The sequence below is a fragment of the Clavelina lepadiformis genome, chromosome 1 (genome assembly GCF_947623445.1).
Source record: "Clavelina lepadiformis chromosome 1, kaClaLepa1.1, whole genome shotgun sequence".
NCBI classification, from domain to species: domain Eukaryota; kingdom Metazoa; phylum Chordata; class Ascidiacea; order Aplousobranchia; family Clavelinidae; genus Clavelina; species Clavelina lepadiformis.
Window position 1 is genome coordinate 22,059,128 of NC_135240.1, and position 24,966 is coordinate 22,084,093.

The window sequence follows — 24,966 nt, forward strand, 5'->3', positions numbered from 1 at the left end:
TGTGAAAAATTTCTATGTTCCGAGTAGAAAATTTGACAGTTTTTGACAAGAAATCAAGTGAGCAAATACACAAATGTCGGCGTGATGGGTTGCATGGCAGCGTTAATTTATTATAAATCAGCATTTAAGCAACCCATCTTACCTGGTTTGTTTATTATAGATTGGTGTGGATGTGTAAAAGGTTGGTGAATACGTTGACTTTGATGAGTTTGTTGTGTGCGTGTGTCACACTTTTCACTATGAATACGGTTCAATCTGATGCATCAGACGGGAAAGTACGGCAGATTTTGAAGAAAAAACGTGTGAGTAAAGATGTAAATTTTGGCGTGATGGCGTGCACCAAAGCCTAATTCTTCATTTATTTAGCCCTACAAATTTGCGTTCAAACAACCATGTTTTTTTTGTTTCTTAGAAATTGGCGTGAAGATAGGAAAATTCGGTGTGCACATTGATGAAACTCGTGCATACAGCTGCCACATTTTCCACTATGGCTGGTGCACAAGTTAACAGGGTAAGCTTAGTGCTCTAGCTGCTTGGTCTAATTCATTGGATAGGCTGAATCATTTATTAGTCAGAACTCTAAAACTTAGGCCACTTAACTAACTATGAACTTCGTGTTCTGTCAGTCTATAAGTAAGAGAAACGACATGGCTTGTATTAATCAAAATGGTTCGAACATAGGCCTATAGCCCGGCAGTTTTTAATCAACGGGCTTTCATCTAGCCTATTGCTACATTAATCTTCAAATAATATAATATGAACATAGTTAGCCGACTGCCAGTCACTGTCCAAGACTGCCAGAGCACTGCGTGAGACCAGATCAGATTCAATTCGAATTTAATATTCCCATGCAACTGATACAAGAAGTCAAGTCAACCCTACATTTTCATTAGTGTTAGGCCTATATACGGAAGGGTTCTACCATATTTTTTGGTATTGTTCTAATTAATCAGCCTTACTAACCAGTACATCAACACTACATTGCACGATCGACTGGTGACCGACCTACTATAAATATTCATCGTAGCTTACATTGCGTAAAAGGTCCCGATTTCACAACAACCACCAAATTCCCCTAGCCATTAATTTAGGCTGGTTTTGCATCAATGCACCCTGATCAACGTTGCTTTGTACGCTGACACCCAGTGTTAAAATAAACCTTAACGAAGATGAGAAAATGTATTTCACGAAATTTTCTCATATTATTGCTTTCCTGTTGCACACTTGTCACTATTAACTGTTCCAGAGTTTATTCATTAGATTTTAATTTTCTAACTTTTTGTTATTAAGTTTTTCCTTTTGCATATTCATAATTCTAAACTTTGATTCTTAAAGCCCAAATGACTGAGAAACGTCTGGCCCTGTTCGTCCTCACCCGACTTGCCAAACTGTTGGATCATGTCGCCACCTTGCGTATATTGTATGGCAACGTTTATTTCACAAGCAAGAATAGTACTGTACAATGTACATGTACATTGTACAAGTTGTACATTCATCGCAAACTATTATAAACGACATTTAACTTTTTGAAGACATCTTTATTCCTAACCAAGTTACCTGTCCTAAACAATGCAATCTACCGGCGAAATGTTCATTTCGACATCATCCGATACAAAAATATATCGGGCAATATTCAGGAATGTCAAGAGGGCGCAGGATCGTAACTCGTAATTGTCCGCTACATGTCGCCTAATGCCATATCTTCCAAGAACTATGCTTGTTCCTTTTCATGACACCATTTTTACTTCTTCCATGTGATAGAATATCTATTATACTTTCAAGTTGGTTCGAACTCTTCCATATCGTTTTGATTTTGCATTACGTAACGTTGTTGAATGTTTATGGTGTGTGTATCATATCATTTATAGTGTGTGTCTATTGTATACGTAAACGAAATGAAATTACTGCAAAAATTTCCAATGTCATTGAACATTTTAACAAGTGAGTTGAGGTTTTGTTAGTAATCTAAAGTTCCCACTTATGTCTCTTCATCATTGTTGGTATGATGTGAGGCACTAAGTTATTCAGGTTACATTGTCAGGTACACATGTTACAGGTATACTTTGTTATCTTGTCAGTACATAGTCAATACATGTATTGATTACATATGTGTATGTAGTCATTATGCAAATTACCTACGGTTAGTCCAAGACCATGACGCTTATCTGTTATTTAGTTAAGTGCTGACTAACCTTATATATTAGGGTAAACTCGAAACAATAACAATCAATATTTTTAATTGTTTATGAAATTAAACTGAAGATATTATTGAACAAATGAATCTTTATAACATATTTAGTTTAAAATTGAAAAGGAACAGAGGCCACAGACGCACAGTACATGATAGTGATTATATAACATTGCAATTGTCCCAAGCAATAGCAAAGCTGATGAAGTACATTCTATGAAATATCACCTTTCTTAAGAAGAAAATCTTGTTTAAAGTGCACCAGTTTTTTTGAAAGAAGTTTTGTAATGCTCAATGGGTAAATTTCTCAGCTTTTCAGCTGCCTGCTCAGCAGTTAAATCTCGTTGCGGCTGTGCCAACATCTCATAGCCAACCATAAACTTTCTAACTGTGGCTGATCGAAGCAAAGGTGGATAGTAATGAGCATGAAGTTGCCAATGGTTCGTGTCAGTTTCTAGGTCAGCACCTGTTGGTGCACCATGCCATCCCATTGAGTAGGGAAATGAAACTTGAAAGAGATTATCATATTTTGTAAGGAAAAGCTTCATTGCTTTTGCCAGGGAATCTTTTTCTTCTTCAGTTACATCTGTGAGGCGCATGACATGTCGCTTGGGAAGCAGAAGCACCTGATATGGCCAGGTGGCCCAATATGGCACAACTGCAATCCAGTGCTTATTTTCAACTATTGTGCGCTTGCCAGATTTTGATTCCTTGCTAGCATAATCCAACAGCATCGGGCGACCAAACTTTTCATAGTATTGTTTTTGATTTCTATCAGATAATCTGGCTTCATTTGGTAGATAAGAACTTGCCCAGATCTGACAGTGGGGATGGGGATTGGAACAGCCCATTATGGCACCTTTATTTTCAAAAATCTGAACCCACTTAAATGATAGCATCATTTCTTGCATGACAGTTATCCACTTGTTTATTACTTCAACAATTTCTTGGTGAGACATCAAAGGCAAGGTTACATTGGAAAGCGGATGAAAACACATAACCTTACATTGCCCAGCTGCAGGAGCTACTTGAAAAAGAGGATCACCTGACTCAGGTGGTTTACAAACATCTTCTTGCAATGCTGGGAAATCATTGTCAAATACAAATGTTTTCTTATAATCTTCATTTCGACATCCATTAGATCTTATGTTTCCTGGACACAAGGGATTGTGAGGATCGTATGGAGGGATCTCTTCCTCCTGTGGCTTGTCTACCTGTCCTGACCATGGTCTTTTGAGACGATGAGGCGAGACCAGGACCCATTCGTCTCTCAGTGGATTATATCGGAGATGCTGATGTTCATTTGGATCAAATTCCATTATTAACACTGATAATGGTTCAAGCCAAATTAGTTTATATGATATATATCTAAATCAAAAACATTAAACAATTACTTCAACAATGTTTTAACATAAACTGGCGATAATAATTACTACTGTATTTACTAGTAACCTTGCATAAAATGTGTAAATATAGTCATATAGTAACACTAGCAGTAAAATATTACATACTTTGGAGAGTATACATATAATTTCTCCCACATATAATTATCTCTAGTAAAGAATTTTCTGTGAATCTGGTAATAAGATCTGGACGGGTATATGTATATATCATATTACTGCATGCACCCACTTTCAGCCTCACAATGATTTATTTAAAGTTCCTTTTTTGTGTTGCAAAGAACATGTACTTTGAACCCTGGGGTTGGCTGGAATGTTTACTTAACTTGCCTGAGTGCTATATTAGAAATATTAGCAAACTGTGCATACTGACATACAATAATTATCTTTGTGTGTTCAGCTATAAAGCTACAAGCTTGATTAGGTTGTTAAAGTAAAGCAAACAAACATACCATAGGGATATGGACAAATCGACGTTTATTTCACAAATAAAACTTACAAATTCAAAACGTTTTTGTCACTGAAAAATTAACCAGATACTAATACTAACTAGAAGGTTATCACGTACTAATCCTAATGTATCCTCTCTAATTTAACTCAAAATTTACCCTAAATACTATTAATTAAATTTTACTTTCCCATGTCTTTCTTCCTAACTCAATCAGTCAACAGCTGTCCATGTCAGAATGCAATTTTCCCGAAAAATAGCCCTTGCCTCCACAACACGAAACATTGCTACATAAATGAGACAACAGAATAAAAAATTGTAATCTTTTCAAACCAATTAACGTACTTTAGAGAGAATAGTCGAACCATCTAGTCAAGAAAAAGATCATCGGTAGGCTCATACAGTAGTTTCTTAGGTTTTTTAACAGTCCTAGATTTCGTAGTGTACCGTTTTTGATTCGAAAAGCACAGACCATCTATCTTTACCATACGCATATAACATAGAGTCTGCATTCGACAAAGCTTTCAAATATAAACTTTACGTTAGTCGTAAAATTATGAGAATTAGCAGACTCGTTGATAACCAAGAACTAAAGATGACATAGGCTACGCTACACTCATGCTATAGATAATGCATTGTAATGTACGTGTGTAATACTGTAATGTAGGCTAATACTGTATCTACATCAGTGCTCTTCAACCTTTTTGTCAACGCGGAACCCCTCATGTACTTTCGCGTTTGTCACGGAACCCCACTAACAAAAGTTTAGAAATTACGAATTGCTTGGTCAGAAAATAAAATATTTTGTTATTACACTGTTACACTTCAAAAAATAATTATACATTTCAAAACATAAACATTTATTACAAAAGTTATAAAGTCAGACATTTAATGACTCTGTTGTTGTTGCTTTTCTTTTACAATCTTCTTAAATCGAGGCTCAACAATGCTTAATGCAATTCTCATACACATATCGACATCCTTCAAGCAACTTCTGTTTTTGTTCTTAATAGTTGTTACAGCAGAAAATGCTGTTTCACACAAATACGTATTTGGAAATTGACACAGAAATATGTGTCGTCCCATTTTCTAATCTTGGCAATTGAATTACATTTGGTCAGCTTCGGCGGAGGTGTCTCTGTTACAACTGAACTACATGGCTCATTACCACCCACACCTTCGCTGTTGCTATTCTTTGGCTTCACATAAGAAAATATGCTATTTTGTTTCATCTGGCTTGACTAAACAATAAAAATTTGATTAAACACTGTTTTTACTTTATTTTCACAAAGGCTCAACAGCAGCTCAAGTCTGTACTCTTTACTCAGTCTGCTTGTACTTCTGTGATCTGTACATTGGCAACATCCTATAATTGTGATGCAACAATAACGTTCTTGTTAACAGCACGTGACGCAACAATTACATCAATGTTTTATTCGGTTGTTGACTACACTCAACTTCTTGTTTAACAAACTGGCCTACTTGGAGTATGAATGCGGTGCAGTGATCTGAAAAAAATCGGAATGACGCATCAAAATGCTGAAGCAAGAAATCACTTTCCCTAAATAAACGAGGAACCCTCGCGGAACCCTTAAAACTCACGGAACCCCACTACATGTTCCGCGGAACCCCTGTTGAAGAGCACTGATCTACATACAGTATGAAACATTTCAACATCAGTGCCAAGAATCCCATAACGGGGTATCCCCTTATACAAAGTACTTTTCATTCAAAAAAATCTTTCCACACAATGAGATTACCAGAAATCATAATTAATAGGCCCAAAAATAGTTGCTACAAAAGTTGTTGACCAATACTGCTTCTGAACCACCATGATCATGAACTTTTGCCACAATTTAGTATTTGTAGTGTGGCCTTTTGATCGAAATACTTTTTGACGAGCCACGTCAACTGGTAGGTTTTTATGCATGACCACTTTCAAACAGATTGTTTGCGTACAAATAATACATAAGTAAGCCTGCAAATGCCTGCACATGCAAATATATTAGAAGAGTTCACCTATCTAAACAAGCGGATCTTGGTAAAAAACGCGGTTGTATGTTTTTTATTCCCAGTAAAACTGGCAACATTACACTGTGTGATACCAGTTTTACTTTGACAGTGGTCTACTTGTAAACGTTTAGGATTATGACGTCAGTAAATGATCATGATTGCATACAGCCATACACGTCTACAGACTTTAGTTCTTCCTCCTTGATTTGCGATTCTAACTTTGTAGAAAGACGACGTAATGGTTTCAGGAATGAAAGCAATGAATTACTGGTACTGATTAGGTCTATAGCCTATAGTTAGACAGTTAGAAGTTAGAAGTAAGATTAGATTGCAATCAACAGATTAAAAATGACACCAGTCGTGTGTTGTATTTATAAAATCAGTGAGTTATGTAGACAATTAAACAAGTTGTTAAGACCATCAGCATTGCATGAATAGCATTAATAGGCCTACTTGTTCGTGAATACTGCTTGATGATCTGACAATACTATATCAAGACATTTTCACTAGCCTATACTATTTGCTTTAAGGTGCAACAACCTGTTGTTTGATTCCAATTCACTTTATGTTAACAATGGAAACAAAACAGCTGTTAAAAGCAGTGGTTTTTGTGACAGTAATTGCAATGTCATGTGCTAGTAAGAAGAAAAAAGATCCAAGAGATTTCACTGATGCAGACATTTATAAACTTGATGAAGAATGGATGGTAACAAACTCGTGTAAACATTTACTGTAACACCTTGTGTATTTTTATGTATGTAATGCTAACCAATTACTTAAAAGTTGTTATTTTAGTGAACCACTTTAGACTTAAACTGATAATTTATACTTACCATTTAGTTCAGTTTATAATGTTTTGATTTTTAAACAGGAAGAAGGAGAGATTGAAGAAGGTGATCTTCCTGAACATTTGCGACCCTCCCCATCTGTAGATTTTGCAAAAGTATGAGGAAGTTGCAACCTACAAAATATTTTAAAGCTAGCTACTACCAAACTGGTTTAATTATATTAACCTACCAAGGTTATGTTTTCATGCACGTTCACTTGTCAGTCAACCAAATAAATTAAAACCTTACTATCCGGTTTTGGTTAGATGTTCACTATAACTCGGATATGGTATAAAGATGAACAAATTATATTCTGGGGTTCATAAATGCATTGAGGGTCTATGTTACTAGTAAAAAACCTGTGATAAGTGAAAAACAGAACAATTATCAACATCTCCTCTGTCCTTCAACTGTGCCACAGCAAGTGGACACTAATATAGGATATTAAAGCAATTATACATTGAACAAATAAAATGAAAGAAGTTTATAATTACATAGCGCTCTTGAATATAATTTATAATCAACAAAAGTCAATTATTGAATATAAATATGTAATTTAATCATATTTTGTTGAAGTTAGCCCACACACTACACACAGGATGTTGTCTGTAAGTGCGGGTAGAGTGAGAAAAAATATTTGGTAAAGTAAGATTAGAGTATTGGTTTGCATTTATTTTCTCGTTTTTTAGTTTAGGTTTAGGCTACAAGGCACATGCTGAAAAGCAGTGAGAGCGTTGCACTTGCAATTATGTGACCTGTTTTTGATATGTGGTGGTCCTATTGTTGTAATGCTCTTGGGCAAGACATTAATGACGATTACTCGTCTTCAATTGTCCTGGTGAGCAATCTCAAGGCCTGGCAAAAACACAAAAATTAAAAAACTATAGTAGGTCCAATTTGCAAAAGTAGTTGTTTGTTGTGCTTAGGTTTGGCTTTAAACCTAATGGACCAAGTTGCTATATAAAATTATAAGCACCTTCTGGTTGTCCCAGTCAGCTTTGTGTTGTCGCAATAGAGTATTATGCACCACAAAAAAACAGATCATAACAATTGTTACATTAAATGTACTTTGACAATTTACTTAAAAACTTTACTTAAAAATTTAATCTGGTAACCCTGCATAAGAAATTGGCAACCAATTAATTTGGAAATATGTATTGTGGTAGTATACACTAGGCAATGTTATTGTATTTGGTAGTACTTAAACTATCCCATTTTTTGCATTGTGTGCAGGTTGATCCAAGTGATCCGGAAGCCATATTAAAAATGACAAAAAAGGGGAAAACACTTATGATGTTTGTTACCATTTCTGGAAATCCCACCCAAGCTGAAACAGAAGAAATTTCAACTTTGTGGCAGTCCATGTTATATAATGCTAATATAGAAATAACAAGGTAAACAAGATTTTCTATATTTAACTCGAACCTTTATTAAGTGCATCTGAAGCAGCAGGGCCGGGCATGTCACGCAAGTCATCCCTGCCCAACTCAGAGAAAAGTGATAAGCACAATTGAAGGCTGATGGAACCACAAGGTTCACATTATAGTTTCTAACGTTTGAGATTTCTTGCATTCACTTGAAGCTTCAGCTATTGATATTTCACACAAAACACTGTCAAGGTTATCAGCAACTTGTTTTAGGTTCGTAATCAGTGAAAATCGTGTACTGATTAAACTGGCTGATGGATCATATGCATATGAAATCAAGGATTTTCTTGTTCAACAAGACAGATGTGAAACAGTCACGATTGAAGGCAAAGATTATCCTGGAAAAGCGTAAGTTATTCATAAACACAATTTAAAAAGGCAATAATAACTTAATAGACTGTCTCTTAAGTGGAATAGTCAATCTGCTTTGACTAGTACATCAAATATTTGCATGGGTATGTACTGTACTTAGTATTGCGGCCCTGTTAACGTAGATAACGGCTTCATAAAAATTTTATAGCCTTCCACCGCTTGCCGCCAATGAATTTAAAATAATGATTAAATTACAACAAGTGATTTTGTCAACATACAGTATATTTCTTGTGATTCCTTTGGTATAGTTTAGGTTTATACTTTCAGATTTTCAGGTTTTATGACAAATTATATCTAAAACTAAATACTGCATTTCAATGAAAAATACTGCCAGGAAAGCGTGTTTATGTTTTATTGACCTATGAGCCATACAATTTTGCTTTTCAAATTTTTTAAGTGAATGCATGGTTACTGCAGAAGATAAAGGGGGTTTTCCAAAAGTTAGTGCAAAACCAAGTGCCATATATTCACTGATACAAAATTAACTTTTTGTGTTTATGTAGGTCTAAAGGTGCCAAAGATAATAAGTCAAAAGCAAAGTCCAAGAAAACAAAGAAATCAAACAAGAAAACTGAATTATGAGGATATTCCAGTGTTTGAATGACTTCGCTTAGATAACATGATTTGATTTGAATTGAAACATACACAGAAGCAAAATATCTTTCATAAAATTCAATGTGCAATATTTTATATTGCCATTTTTGCGGTATATTTGAGGCTGGTTGTGTAAGTTTTTATTGCAGTAAAGTTGTTTTATTAATCTCATGCTGGTGATATGACGTCGTGCATTGAAACTTTGCCGTGTTAATTTCATATAACTATTCATACACAAAATCCCCATAAAATTATTTGCTTTGTATTTATACAACATTATTGTTCTACTGTGCTATACGATAGCTAAATATCAATGCGCAATGTTACTTGCTAATGACGGTACTAAAAGTAATGAATCTTTCGCGTATTTACGTTCCGCTCCACTTCCATGGATATAATGCAAATCTTGTTATCAGGTTTTCCTTTGTATGATATTTTATTAGCGTGGATGATATTCCAGATCCGGTGAGGAGCGATCTTTCTTTGTAGTCAGCAAAGAATTAGTAATTTATGAAGTAAACATAACACAGTATAACGGCTTAACGGCATCAATCACTTCTTTTTATGAAATGCGAATGACATACTCTGATCAAAAGGAAAGTTTTTTCTACGTTGGGACTAACGCACTTTATAGTAACCCATTACAGGTGTTATTCAAATTAGTTATGGGTTATTTGGCGCAGTTATCCGTTTTATGGATGATGAGTTACTTAATGCAATGATGCATTGTTTGATCTACATTTGCATTATCTGCTGAGCAGTGTGTGTCTTAATCTCAACGTACCAAATAAATCCAAACAAATAAGAATCGTTGCTGAGCTAATTTGGTTTATCCTTATTGAAATTTTGCTTTGTCATCATATAACTCGCACTACGAAATTATTCTAAAAGCTATCGTAAGCCACGGCTGGAAGGTCTAATGCAATTTTAAGTAATGTCAATCCGAAGTGTTGCATTAACATGGCGTGAGTCTGTAATAGATATGGATCTTTTTCACTCTACCGGAGACGTTTGTAACGTTTTCCCGAAAACATACAGTTCGTCATAGACAATTACACTTTAATCCTTACATATTCCGGGAAAATCCCTTATTTGTTCAAAGTTTGTGGTTGGCAACTTGGCAGTGCGAACGGGTCACTTGGTATGACAGGAGCGGAACCAATAGTGCAACGATCAGTCTCTGAATTTTTGTAAAATAGGAAATTTTGCAATGTTATATATTACTCAACTTGTAGAATTATTTATCTTTCCCAATGTACCAACATAGTAGGCCTATATTAAAACATATCTTTTAGTGTACTACGGTGGCAAGGTTATTACAGCTTCTTGCAAACACATTCGATGAGATGATTTCTTTTGTTTATTGACGTCACAATTGCGTTGATGCGGTTTTCAGCCGTTTGGAAGGCATGTTGATTGTTGATTGCTGCTACGGTAGTTTGTACAGTAGCCTATTAACAAGTGATCCCTGTCTGTATAGTAAGTAGCCTGCAGGTAATTGCAGAAAGGAATGCAATGAATTGATATGGAATCGGATGAAGAACACGATTGGTAAGAATGATTTTTAACTGTCAATTAACATAAAAGAACGTTAGCTGTCACTATATCTGAAATAGTGACAGCTATATTCGCTAAAAACTGTAAGTTCAAAGTCACTGTTCCCGGATTTTTGGTTGCATAGGTTAAAAGTTGACGGGATTCGTAATTGTAATTTTATTGTTTTATCACATGTACGTTACTCATCCTATTTGATTCATTTATTCTGGCTAAGCTTTAAGCAAAAAGTCTGTGAAATCATTAGAGGTTTTACTGCGTAATAACACTTAATAATTAAAACCATTAGAGTATAAGGGGCCTATTGGGCCAGGAACCTCTAACAAACACAATGTTTGGGAGCCATAAGCCTTTTTACGTTTACATGCAACAATTTTTTGACTTTCACTGATACTATAGGGCCTATAATGGTTCTTAATAGGACCATAGGTGAAAGCCAAAAATAAGTCTATTATATGTGTTCCTGTAGGTCCTAATAAAGTATAAACGGGTATTAGCCCCTCTCCTCCCCAAGGCATACGGTAGGTTACGGTACTGATTAAAACGTCTTCTTATCAAACAAAATTTATTTTTGTGTCGTGTTGAATAATATAAAGAACCTTAATTATATTCTGTGACCTCTACTAGCGATCACTTAATACGCAAGCACACGTACACTGCCTTAAATGGCACTTATCCAACTGTGCAGCAAGCTAGAAATGCCATAGGCCTATTCAAGCAGGGAACTCGCAAAGCAAATGGTTATTTAGCAAGTGAAATATAACGTTGAAACAAATACAGACCCTATGCAACACCAGCTTTGTTTATTAAAAAAATTTGGCTGATCTTTGTAAACCATAAAGGCGGCTTATCGGACATTACAAAATTGTTGTATGCGGCGTTTCAAAATCGCCCGCCGTGAAATGCCAAAAGCTGTGCGTTTAAATTTGAAACCACATTTTATTTTGACGCGTTTTTATAGCGTTTTTTTTAACACGTACGGAGGCAAAATTTTTGTGCTCTGTACATTTTGGGCGGAGTTGACAAGCGCAAGAGTTTCAGACCAAGCTTTTAAAAAATCCTCCCTCAACCGGCTCAACGCTCCTGGACGCAAGGTTGATTTATAGAGCACAATACAATTGTATGATTACTGGTATAAAATTGATCTTAACTAGCTGTATACTTTGTACAGATTCGATAATCGACATACTTGTTATATAACACAATATTAGTTGAGATAAAAGCTTACTTCGTCTGTATTTGTAGGTTGCCCTCAAGAAAACGAAAACGTCCAAACTTTGTGCATAAATATGGAAGTAAATTCTGCAAAAAAATAGTAATTAAAAAGTCGTTGGTAAAGGGAATTCTGAAAAGAAAACATATTTTAAAACAAAACAAGTTTTACGAAATTGATAATGTAATAAACGATTATGTTTTGTGCTGATATATTCCTGACTTGTATTTTAGTTTTTTAAATGAAATATGTAGATATACCTATAGGTAGCATGAGAAAATCTAGGTGATTGGCTTGATGAAAGGGATTTTGACATGTTAACTTGTGATTATGACTGCTTTCAAATGCTGTTGTTAAAAGGCAATTTGTTAAAAGCCACAAGAACGGATTAAACCGCTTATACTCTCACAATTTGCTATTAAACCAAAGTTGTTAAAGAAATTTCCAATTTTTTCGACAAGATAAATCTATTTTTAATGCTTCGCATTTAGTCTATCATCTAGCTAGGAAATTGATGATTATCATAAATAGGAGCAACATACCTTGGACAATGTCATTTATCCTTGGTATGCATATACTTGACTAATGAATACACATCGTCAGTTATTTTATCCCCCATCACGACTGACGCCTTCAACATAAATCGTCCATATACACTTCGAATGATGTTTTAACAGGCTCAAGACCTCGCAGAAGTTAGAAGTTAAATTTGATACTAAGGACGAAGGTGGAGACGCTGGAGGAAAAGAAAAAGTATAAAAGTTACCTTTTTACGACCATATTCACCACATCAGTCGAGAGGCCAAGTGTGTTGCAGCGGTGCACCCCAGGTTTTCCTGCAAAATACTCGAAAAACTACACGTCGTAGAACAACCGGGTTTTCACCAGTTAAAAGAAAAAATCTTTGGCTTTTGGTTCGTTGCGTGATACTAATGTCCTGAAACGCACACATTGTGCAAAATGATAAACTTTACACCTATCCCAGTTGTTAAATTTTTTTGACTTGCCCCGCTCCCGCTGTTTTGCATAACGTGCATATTACGCGCGTCATAAAATCTGGGACAGAAAAACGAGAAAAGAGACAATCGCGAGGGGGCGGCATACTATTGCCAACCATGAGAGAAAAAACTGCCTAAGCCCTAAAGTATAAACTGCGATGAATAGAAAAATTCCACCTCTTCTCTCGCGAAATCTCTCGTCAATTATACATTTTGACAGCCTGACCGAAATATCAATAAGCGAATAAATAAAACTAGGTCAACATAGAAGGTAAGCGGTAAGCGGCATTTTGATATAGATATGTAAATATCTCACAATATACATAACCGAATTTTATCAAAGTTGCAAAGTAGGATGACCCGTAAAGTTTTAAATGAATTAAAAAATCGTCAGCTTTTTTGATGAAGAAATCCCCCTTTTAAATCAACGAATTTTAATCATGGTGCAACGTTGTGACACACTTGGTCCAAGTAGGAACTTTGGTTTTATATAGCCCCGAACAATCATACCACATTATTTGTTTACACTTTACAGCGACCTACTCGAAAGAATCAAAGACGCCAAATTCAGAGAGCTAAAAGTACACTTCGTAAGGTTGAAGAAAAGAGAGTATTAGCAAAAAAGTCCAAAAAATCGGCAACGACTACTAACGAAGATTACGAAACATCGTCATGGGACGAGACAAGTCTCCACGAATATAATTCGCTTGAATCTCCAACCATACAGCTTTTCTCAACTTCATTATTGCAAGACAGTGAGAAAAACGTGAATGTTGATATCAGTAGAGCAGCGACGCTGTGTAATGACCACTCGCAGTCTGCTACAATAGACGATCGTGTGACCGTCAGTCGCGAGGATTGCGTCACCACTCCAAACCGAACCAACAAGGTGGAGCGACAACGCGTGTCAGACAGAGATGGAAAGTCCCCCGCTTTTCCCAAATTTAGCAGACGCAGGAAAGCAAGGTGCTTGCAGCAAAGCCCGCCCAAAACCGCTCCACTACACGTCGTAAATATCGATTTGGCTGACTCCTCACAGATTAATACAAAAGAAACGTCCTCTCCATTTAATGCAGGTGTACTTATGGTCAAATCTTAATTTTTTTCTTATAAAATCTGTTTACATTGTTCGTAAGTGTAAGTCATTATTTGCCCAACTAAACTCCCTAGTCTAGTGTAATTGTGGCCAATTAATATGGTGTGTACTGCTTAATACCCCCTATTAATTTATGGAAATTTTATCCATGTCGCCCCTACTGTGGTCGTGTCAGCTCATGGGTTAATTCGTTTAAGTCACAGTTTTCTCAAAGACAATGCTGGGTGTTCAAGTGACAAGAGTTGACTTGACAGGGGTTGAAGTGACCGGAAATGGTTACACCAGTGATGAATTAACTATACTCGCCATATTTTTAGTGCCTGTAAAATCTGCTGAGGCGTGTGATTTCATTCAAAATTTACTGGACATCAGTTTTGGCAAAGAGGCAACCTCTGACCAAGAAACGGTAAAAACGCATCTTTTTGATTTAACGTTGAAATACTTTTTATTTTGAAGTTCTCTACGCTTTTTATTTTCAGGATACCGCTACGGACACACCATGCACCAGTTTGGTAGATCAGAAACCAGACTTGCTTTGCGATTTATTTGAACCTTAATATGCAGTACGCATTTGTAAATCAATGTTAGAGGAACACATCATTATCAAACAAGGAATATTATCTGACGAAATACCTCGGCGGTATTAAGCTCTTGCTTACATGCTCGTCATCAATATACTCGTGTTCTAATATTTACATTACGCCTATAACTAAAGCTGTGTTTTTTTTTCTTTCGGTAGAAATTAGACGACACTTAAATTAACACCACACTTAGACGGGAGGTGCTTAGCAAATATTTAACTTGTGCGTAACAAAATGTGTGATTTTGTCATTGTTTTGGATGGCAGGTTCTGTTTGATTTCGGCACAATTTGTGTTAGGAAATGTTTGGTTTTAGTTTGCATTGTAATTCGTAACACGAACCAACTAATGTTGTAAGCGGGGAAATACCAGTTTCTGTTCCCCTTTGTGGCTCGGGAATTTTCAACCATTTCATGTGCTACAAGCTTCATCAAAAGCATCATGAAACCAAGCGTTGGAAAAAACGCTTTTCATTTTGGAACAATGGTATATTGCAACATTTGGACGATGTACAAAATAAAAGAAAAACTAAGTAAGAACTACGAGGGGCAAACAATAAAATAAAGAATAAACATGCATTCATAAAATACATGATCAACAAAAGAATTGACGTTAAGTCTCGGAAAAGTAACCCTTTATCAAAAATTTCATGCATGCCAAATTCTAGTGGTAATAATAATGCCATACCACAGAATCTTAGCGATTTGCAATTAAGTTAAAAAATGTTTTAGACACCGTTAAGTGCATTTCAAGGAACAACAAAAAACCTATAAAAACGGGAAAAAGTCTACGAGAAACGCATCATCTCTCTGCTTTGGTACAAGCACATGTAAGCGTCACATAGCAACCGTCTCATATGATCCGGCATCTCGCGCTGATCCATTTCCAGCAGCTTGCTCTGGTCCATCAGCAACCATTCTTCAAATTTCTCACAGTATGTGACCTCGGGTATGTTGTAACCGGTCTGCTCGCCGACCCTGTCCGCCATACTGTCGAAGAAACACCATTTGGCGTCCCGACCATAACCACACCTGCAGGGTAAATGTGTTAACTGGTGTTAGGAATGGGTTTTAGACAGCTCCTTTTTTATGAGTGTGCCACTATACGTACAAGTGCAATTCTCATCATAGATAGTGCACACGCATAAAAAGGTTTTAGGAGGCGTGATGCAGATTTCATTAATCATTGCGCTACGGCTAATTGGCTACACTATACTTACTTTGCAAAGGAAACGTAATGACTTGTCTGTATGCAGACCACGGCGTAGAGTTCTAAAATGTTTCGCTCCACGGGCATTTCTCCTTCCTGTGCTACGTACGATCTAACCAATGCATAGAACGGTAAGTCTCAATCTAAGTTTTGTGGGATATTGCACGCGATAGACTTCTATCTGATATCTGTAAACCTGTATTCATCGCAAACTTCAATCTTTTTGTAACCATGCTGCCGTCTCATTGGATGTTGATGACAAATCTTTGCACACTGGTCACAGTAAGAACTTATGTGCTCCTAAATAACGCAACAAATGAAAGCTCTAACCAAGTTTTATAGCAAAATAAAAAAATTACTTTTTAGCAAACGTCTCTGCTTCAATGTCCGTTATGCACAAAATGAAAGATACCAACCTGCATAGAGCGTTCAATCGAACATTGCTTGCATTCATACTCGGCAAGGCCACCACAAACTGTACAGCTTCTTGGCAACTTTTCCACCATGTCAGTCACATCTAAAGTCAAGCTCGGACGGACCCGATTATACATCTTGTAATCTTTGCCAAACCTGTAACAAATTTTAAAGAAAAATACTGGTAACGGTAAGGAAAACTAAAACTTTTATGCTACCTCCATTTTATACTTAAAATAATCAACTTTATGAGTGCTGTTGGTCGACAAACAATCAAGTGATTAATTACTGACGAACACTTGTAATAAGGGTAGCTCATAGTTTCAAAAACACTTACCTAGTAGTTGTGTGGCACCTGTAAAAAGCAGGCACCAACTTCTCTCTTACCTTGGCATTTGAAGAATTAGGCAAGTTGGGACGTCTCTGAATTTTAAATCAGACGCAAGAAAGGATTGCTCAATGAGAAGCTGAGTGCTGGGAAGAACCATTTTCTCATCTTTGTCAAGAAAGATTTGATAAAAATAACACTCTTGTATGTGATCAGAATCTCCTTGTCTTAACTCAAACAGCGGTTCAGCTTTGAAAACCTAAAATTAACAAAAACATTTATGTACCTAGTTACTACACAATTGTTGATAGCTTACACTGTTGAGAATCTGGTAAAATCTCATTACTAGTAAGGTTTCCCTAACAACCTTTAAGGTACACATAATTTTATTAAGCCAAATGCAAGAAAAAAGTTTTGTTCTTATAAACATCTGAAGGTAAAACAAGGAGTTACAACAGTACACTGTTTTTATGCAAACCATTTCTGCAAACATTGCTAATCAAACCTACAGCTCCTTAACTACAATAGCAGAAAGCACAGTGTATAACTATTATTAATCATATTAAATCATCATTAAACTAATCGTACATGATTTAAGAGAGTTTGCAAAAATTCTTCTGGGTCCTTTTCCTCATTAGTGAGTCCGGTAACTGATCCCAGCTCATCGAGCAACTCGCGCAACAACATAATCCTGTCGGCTCTCACAAAATTCCTCTTCCGAAGAGGATTTACAATATCTTCCTTTAGAACCTATGACATAACAAAAGATGCATGACGACAATGCCCTTGCTCCACTAGTGTATAAATAACATTAGTCTAATATGTTTATTGCTTATTACTTGCTGCACATGTTGGTATTGCTCTAGGTCGAAGGAATTTTTCTTACGAAACAAAATTGTGTCGAGGCAGTAGGAATAAGCAAACATGCTGTAAAAAATAGAAGCTTAGAACAATTTTGTGACAAATTTAGGCACAGGTCTAAAAACATTTCCAAAGAAAACAAGTAAATGTTCTTAGCTTTCTTGAAATTCTGGAACTGATTTCATCACTGATACATAACAAAGCAGCTTAAGAAAACAAGTAATTTGGAATATGACTCAAAAACAAAACACAGAATTAATGAATCTCCAGCGATTTTAAACTGCTTTATCACCAAATATTTCAATACCTGAAAAGTGTGCTGTCCAGGTAGCATGAATTATGATGTCCTTGAATGCCCTTTTCTTTACCAATCATATCATTAGTCAGTTTAGATGGCGGAGGAATTCTTCCTGGCAATGAGGTGGCATTATAATCTCCAAAATTGTGTAGTGGCAGCTTGGCCACAGGCATGGGAGCTCTTGAAACTTCTACAAATGTACAGGTAGACTAAATTACGCGCATTTTCTCATAATTTTCTACAGAGTGAAAGCATAATGACTTGAAGCTAAAGAAATCTGTTAAAATAACGTAATAAAACATTAAAAATGAAAATTTTTCAAAGTTAGTAAAGCAACGTATGGAGGGTTTTGTCGAAAACGAGAACAATCTCTGAGTTTAAAAGCATTCACCGTACACGTTTGTTGATGTTATTACTTTTGGTTCAAATTCCTAACAAAAACCAAAAAAGGTATCTTTATGCGGTTACCTGTGGCGGCAAGGAAGCGAGGATCTTTTTGGCAGTTTTTCATCTTCACAAACACTCCTCTGTCTGGTATACAATCAAAATAATTTTGGCCATTCAAAACACCATTAGAAAAACCAGCAATAGGTGATTCAAGTTCAACACCGGCTATGAGGTCCTGTTAAGAAATAACATACAGTGAAATAAGTGCTCATAAAGGCTTATAATCCAATGGTCTATTTTTAGTCATTCTCTAATAGAAAATGGTTATCAAGCAACCAGTACATAATTCACAGATGCATTTTGTATTGGCTTACATTGCCCATTTCCCTTATGTAGCCAATCCACTTGATCACGCCATAAACCGGGCCTATATACTCATATTCCCCCAACACTTTTAATTCTTCCATAACCTGAACCATAGATCCAATTTCTAAGCTAGACATATTTTCTACTTGATGTCCTGTAAAACATAGCATGATTCAACAAAAAGTATGATATGAGTAATGAACATTCATGTAAGACACGTAATGAGGATGTTATACCTGTAAATTGTGGGGTCTGTATCTTTAGGCCATTCTGTCTTGGAGCCATACCCGGCTAGGTAAATATTATAAACATTAATATTTTAAACCAATAAGCAATGTAAAATCAAAGAATAAACTACATTAACCAGAAAATGTTAATAAAACTGCAAAAATAAAACATTAAGCCACAAATGACCTGTGCAAAAATGCTTTTAAACGCAATAATGAATTTAACTCAAAAAAGTAAGAATCTCTTTAAAGTGTCAAAGAGCACATCATAAGATGAACAAAAAATTTTAGTCACAAGAACTGATATAGAAACAAGATGACTTACTGGATAGAGAGGTTGGTGCGAAGGTCTCCTGTCCTGATCACTGGAAAGATATCTAGAACTGACACCTCCGTAAATATCAACTTGTGATGAAAGTTCATCGTCTATATCTGTTATAGCTCCCCCAACTGGCTGTGGACGTTCAAACGCTCTCGCGTTCATTGCAGGTCGAATCGGTTCAAGATAGTCGTTGCCATTGATACCATATGCTTCTTCTCTGCCCATGTTGTTTTGTCTTTGGTTTCTAAAACCTTTGTACTGAGAAGACTGAGCCAGGCCTGCTGAATGACTGGCACCATTGATTAATTCTTGCCTTAAAGAACGATCACTTTCAGGTTGTGCTGCAGCAGATGTCTACATAAAACATATATTTATAAGAAAAATCAACTAGAAATGCATCAACTTGCTTAATTTTTTTCTACTAACAATAACTCTATGTAGATACATAAAATACAGTGAGACACACTTCTTGCATCTAGTGAATTATGACAAGGTATTTGTTAATATTTTGGTAACTTTTCATTATAACCCAACGTAGAGTAAGTACTGTAATGTAACATTATACCTGCATCCCATTTGCGACAAGTGCCGGTGTAATATCAAAAGTTGAAGCAGGCAAAACTCCACTTAAGGGAACCAAAGCAGCATGATTGGCTTTAGTTTTAAAAAGGTGACGTTTGTTGAAAACACCACGTCCATTACCAACCGGATTAACTAAATCAATTCCGACATAAATTTCTGAAGTGGGTAACTCATTTGGGAGCCGACCTAAAATAACACTTTTTTCATTTGCATCGGAAAATTACACATTGAAAGCAAAATTTTAGCTGTTATTCACAACCTATTTTTCATTACTAACCTATGAATTTAACAGTTCCACATTCCTGGCTTTCACTACCGTTCACTTCAGTAAAGATGCAAACTTTCATCCCAATGTGAATTTCAAGTTGGCCGAGTTCTTCGTCAGTGACACCAACCACAGGCTCACATTCGATGGGTCGAGATGATACTGTACAACAATCAGTAAAAACAATACCAATGTTTCTGCGTTAAATGCTCAAATGTCAAAACAAAGATTTACTCCAATTCTGGCAACAAATTAAACAAATACCATGTTAAATAATTTGTCTAGCAATCATACAATAGGCTACCTGAATTACTTGATCCACTACTTCTCAAACTTGATTGGTTTGATGATGACATAATAGGTGGCTTGGGTGGCGGTCTCTGTGCTTTGTAGGTGCTGCGCCTTGGTGCAGGAATTGGAGTTCTTTGTTGGTTGTACTCCCTTGACATAACTTTGTTAAGTGGCAGAAAGATTCCACAATCATCAGCACAAGAAAAATATCTATAAAAAATGAAAAATTTTGTTTCTTGCTCTTGTGTTCAGAGATTTAATTAATACAACGGAATTAAAACCACTACCTAAGCTCTCAAACCCTACAAGACTCAGTATTGGAATTCAAACACAGGTCAGTGTGTAGGGTTGCGGCAACATTAAAATGTGAGAGTAATCCATGGTAAAGGTAATTGCACTGAATGTAATTGCAAATAGAGATCATATATACTAATAGGTGTTTTCAATCATAGCAAAGTAACACAGTTCAATAACAATAATCAATATCCAAGGAAATGAAACAACTACTCTCTTGCAATTTGAATTTGATGTAAATTGCAATTGTGCTCAAACAGTGACATGTGGTGGTGAACAATGCATAGCCACATAAATAACCGATGACAAACCAACAAAAGAGTGAAATTTTGTAAAATATTTGTGCACCTTGCTTTGTTAATGGCACCGTTTGTATTTCCTTTGCCTTTGGCATTAATCAGTTCAATTCCAAAGTAAGTTCCAAGCTTGTTGTGCAGTCCACCTTTATATCTTAGCTTACCTGCAAAAAGTCTTACTATCAAACTGCAGTACTATGTCAGTAAGTGTAGGTTTGGTATTTCAAGAAAACTACAGTGTGCGTAATGTTTAACATAACACTTATTGCTAACATATATATGCCAGTGATTGCTACTATACAGTGTTTGTCGAGTAGAATCAATATACGTAAAACGTTTGAAATTTGCAGATATATATATATATATGTTCTATTCTAAACTGTTTACTAACAAGACTGCTATTCTCATAAAAAAACAATGATTACCAATAGCTTCCCCAGCATTAGCAGGTAATTTGACCAACACATCACATCCTTCCTGCATTTCAAGTCCATCTACTAACCTGTCTTTATTTTTATAAATTTCAAACCTTTCTCGGCAGTTTGAAATGGCTATAAGCAACTCCATTGTCTCCTAAAAGCAAGCATAAGTATAAAACTATCATGCAAACTATACTTTTATTATAAGTAATTACATTCATACGGTTTTACACCTACGAACTTGCCTAATATCCAAATTTAAGTAAAATTACAGTTTTTTACCAGATAGCAGTCAGTGCGATTACTTTTGTAAGTAAATAAATGCTATGGTAACAGAAGTAACACATTCAAAGTTAACATCATTTCATGTAGTCTAAAAAACACAAAAAAAATGATAGCACACCATCTGCAATATTAGATGTACAATAAGTTACATACATTGAGGCAGCTTTAACTGCACAGTAGTTAGTACCTCTGAAATGACTTCAACATCACTTTCATCACATTCTATCAGTTCTCCTGAATCAAGTTCGCTGCACACCAGTCTGTTGCTTTGATATGATGCCGTCAGAACTTCTTGCATAATAGTACCTTTGAACATTAAACATGGTAAGTAGCATTTCATGGCAGGTGTTAAATAAACTGTTTTGGCTAGAAACATAATAACGTGGTACCGAATTGGAAAGTGTGCACGTCTAAGACTGATCAACATGTGTACCAATTTTTACCAAAAATACCTTGATTTCCAATTAACAAAAAGATGTTTGTTTGCTTTACTATCAATTTATAGTAAGTAAAGAATTGAGGCCGCATTACATGCCGTGACCTTTAGCCTTAGCACACAGGATTTTTCGTTGCAAACTGCCATAAATTCCAGTCTGGATGTGGAGTTTCTACAATAATAAATAGAACAACCAAACAACCTTTTAAGCAGTCACTTATTCCAGCAAATGCATCATATTTTCTGCTTCTTGGATCATATACTGGCCGACTTAAACATAGATCTCGAATCAGTATCAAATTACGAGTGTACTCAAGGTCCTGTCTCCTTGCCATTGCAAGCCCACTGATAAATAAAAGCAAAAATTAATCATAAAACATGAGCCAGAATGCAAATAAAACTGCGAAATATTTTTTGCAAAAGTACTAATAAATAAAGTCATTTGTTGTAATAAAAGCCCTTTACTCTTTTCTCTTATATAGTATCTGAATATGCAGTGTGCCAGTGTGTAACATCGAGACTAGTTCATTCCAACAGTCTTGACCGAATTTTTTAAAGCTGCAATAAGTTCCACTGAAGTACAAACATAGTTAACAATTTCAATTCTGCATTTTACGATTTGCCAGGGTGCAATCCAAGTAATTTATGCCGAACATCTTTGGCGTGACCTACAGTCAAGCAGTGTAAACTCGATTTCACTTCGACCTGGCAAAGAGCAAATTATGTCTTGGCGCAACCATATTGAAACCATGGCAACTGCAAAATCACTTTTCTCTTCGGTTTTTCTGTTGTTTAGACAAAAAATAGCACAGTGTCCCCTTTTTTGAAACTGCAATTGGCATAAAAATCTTTCTCTATTGTAACTAACCATCGACGTACGCATTGCATGCAAGGAATCTGGTCGTTTTGTATATAAAGGATAATAAAAATGCATTTCATTGCCTTTGTAAGTCTTTTTTATTTGTAGCCGTGCAAATAAAACCTTTCCGAGTTACCACCGCCATTAATTTTGGGTCGCAAGATGTTTTTGATCACACATATTGAACAACGGAAATTGTCAACCCAATTTGATTCTATTTTAAATTACAAGCATTCTAGGCATCGGATCGCAAAGAGTTCAGGTGTGTAGCATATGAATTCCTTTAGACGATAAAAGTATGTTGCCTAGTTCTTACTTTACAGTGGTTTGAATCTTACACACTAGACTTTCCTTAGACATGTCGTCAGTGAAGCATGTGACATAAAATGTGTAAAAGTTTGTGTGTAATCTGTGGCGTTTTACCTAGACTGGACTAATTTTGTTTTGCATGTCAAGCAAAGTTTAAAATATTCAACTAGAAGTAAATACAAACCGAATTATTACATTCAAATGCCCCGCAGATACCACACAAAGTTTTATGCATTTTACATCGCATGCTACGCTGACCACATAACGTGACTTTGTATCGAACAAATCCAGTGTATAGGATTCAAACCACAGTTAAGAACTAGTCAACATATTTTCAAAACTTTTTTATTGCGTTTACGGAATTCATATGCCACTCACCTGAGCAAAATGTTCACAATCCAATGCCTAGAACGCTTGTAATTTAAAGAAAGAATCAAAGTGGGTCAAAAATTCCCATGTTTAAGTATAGGAAACATAGGCGTAGCCAGGGGGGCAAAAGGGGCCATGCCCCCCCCCCCCAACTTTTTGTGTCTATAGGCTTCTACATCAGGTGGCGGTGTCTTAAAACAAACACTTTGTAGTCCCTTGAACTCATGAAGTATTTGCCCCCCCCCCAAATTTTTTTCCAGGCTACGCCACTGATAGGGGATCGATAAAATATGGCCACCCAGAGCCATACAGTACTGCAGTAACTTGGAAAGGGTCTATTAAGCTGACGTTAAACTAGCCATAGCTACATTTACTAACTCAACAACAAACAACGTAATACTGGTAGTGTTAATACTACTATCAACTGCACTAAACACTCAGGCCTGTCAACCTGCAGCAGACTCACTTTTCAGCTCTTTGGCTTTTTCCTTCAGCCTTTGACTTGACATAAGACATATTATACGGTAGCCTATACTGTTAGGCCTATATGTTTAATAAAATATTTCAAAGGCTACAGTAATTATTACGCATTAGTCGTACAAACTAGGCTAGGAAATAACCTAAATACAACAGTACAACACCTACATGTTAAGATATTCATCAAAAGAAAACGACTGGTTGGATTTTCCCACTTTTGTGTACTTTTGTTATTAGTATTCTAGCCTATGGTACAATGCAAAATAAAAAAATGATAAAGGAATTAATTATCGCTAGGAACAAAGAAGGGGATTACCCAGGGGCTAAAACTAGTAGCTGATTTCTATGATACTAATTGCCACAACACCAAAATGCAAATTCGCCTTAGTAATTACTAGGGCAACCAAAAGTCAATATGGTCAATTTTTTTTAACCTGCCCAGAATGTTATCAAACAAGCACAAAACAAATTTCAGCTTTGTACGACGTGTGGTATAGAAGTTATTAGGTCAAATAAAGTCAAAATGTTACGTTAAGTCAAAATACGGTCAAATTGTTTCTTTAGGTCTTTTTTTTAGGTCAAAATCTATTAAACTTGTAATTTTGTAACCATTTTGTAATATTATTCTTCCGTTTTTCTCTTTTCTTGTACCACAAACAATTCCAGTGCCGCAAATTTTACTTAGAACCAAAGCCACAAAGAGAGGGAAGGCTTTTCAGCGCGTTTGTTGACGTCACGATGTGACGGCATTGCATTTGAAACTGCAAGTTGTCAATCTTAATACGCAGAAACGAAAAAAAGTCAACACTAGAAAAGCATTTTGTCATTTTTAAATGCAGCTTTAGATTAGAAAGTTGCTGTAGACAGTGTAGAGACTATCAGTATAGCGTTTTTCAAAATAAGGTCAAAATTTAAACTTTTTAGGTCAAAATGAGGTCAAAAAACTGGTTGCCCTAGTAATT

General features: G+C 35.9%; 4 protein-coding genes across 4 annotated transcripts; 2 read left to right on the plus strand and 2 right to left on the minus strand.

The window, feature by feature from the left end:
* Positions 1-2,219: 2,219 nt before the first annotated feature.
* LOC143445827 (galactose-1-phosphate uridylyltransferase-like) lies at positions 2,220-5,438 on the minus strand. The gene has a single exon (XM_076945163.1). It carries the CDS (start codon positions 3,505-3,507, stop codon positions 2,440-2,442), a length of 1,068 nt encoding a protein of 355 aa, XP_076801278.1. The 5' UTR covers positions 3,508-5,438; the 3' UTR covers positions 2,220-2,439.
* Positions 5,439-6,548: 1,110 nt separating this feature from the next.
* On the plus strand, positions 6,549-9,686 carry LOC143470479 (LRP chaperone MESD-like). Its single transcript, XM_076968647.1, has 5 exons — positions 6,549-6,755; positions 6,921-6,992; positions 8,110-8,270; positions 8,517-8,651; positions 9,179-9,686. The coding sequence occupies exons 1-5, from the start codon at positions 6,615-6,617 to the stop codon at positions 9,255-9,257; spliced, it is 588 nt and encodes a 195-aa protein (XP_076824762.1). The 5' UTR covers positions 6,549-6,614; the 3' UTR covers positions 9,258-9,686.
* Positions 9,687-12,307: 2,621 nt separating this feature from the next.
* LOC143449529 (uncharacterized) lies at positions 12,308-14,961 on the plus strand. The gene is made up of 5 exons (XM_076949769.1): positions 12,308-12,321; positions 12,714-12,789; positions 13,570-14,110; positions 14,448-14,536; positions 14,610-14,961. Exons 1-5 carry the CDS (start codon positions 12,308-12,310, stop codon positions 14,685-14,687), a joined length of 798 nt encoding a protein of 265 aa, XP_076805884.1. The 3' UTR covers positions 14,688-14,961.
* Positions 14,962-15,177: 216 nt separating this feature from the next.
* LOC143463733 (ubiquitin carboxyl-terminal hydrolase CYLD-like) lies at positions 15,178-24,261 on the minus strand. Its single transcript, XM_076962110.1, has 20 exons — positions 24,173-24,261; positions 22,193-22,335; positions 21,742-21,860; positions 21,276-21,423; positions 20,903-21,014; positions 20,274-20,470; positions 19,982-20,131; positions 19,688-19,890; positions 19,126-19,476; positions 18,810-18,864; positions 18,582-18,727; positions 18,289-18,442; positions 17,830-18,010; positions 17,501-17,588; positions 17,250-17,411; positions 16,721-16,920; positions 16,336-16,489; positions 16,116-16,219; positions 15,930-16,031; positions 15,178-15,741 (listed from the first exon to the last, which is right to left on the minus strand). Exons 2-20 carry the CDS (start codon positions 22,323-22,325, stop codon positions 15,498-15,500), a joined length of 3,003 nt encoding a protein of 1,000 aa, XP_076818225.1. The 5' UTR covers positions 22,326-22,335; positions 24,173-24,261; the 3' UTR covers positions 15,178-15,497.
* Positions 24,262-24,966: the final 705 nt, after the last annotated feature.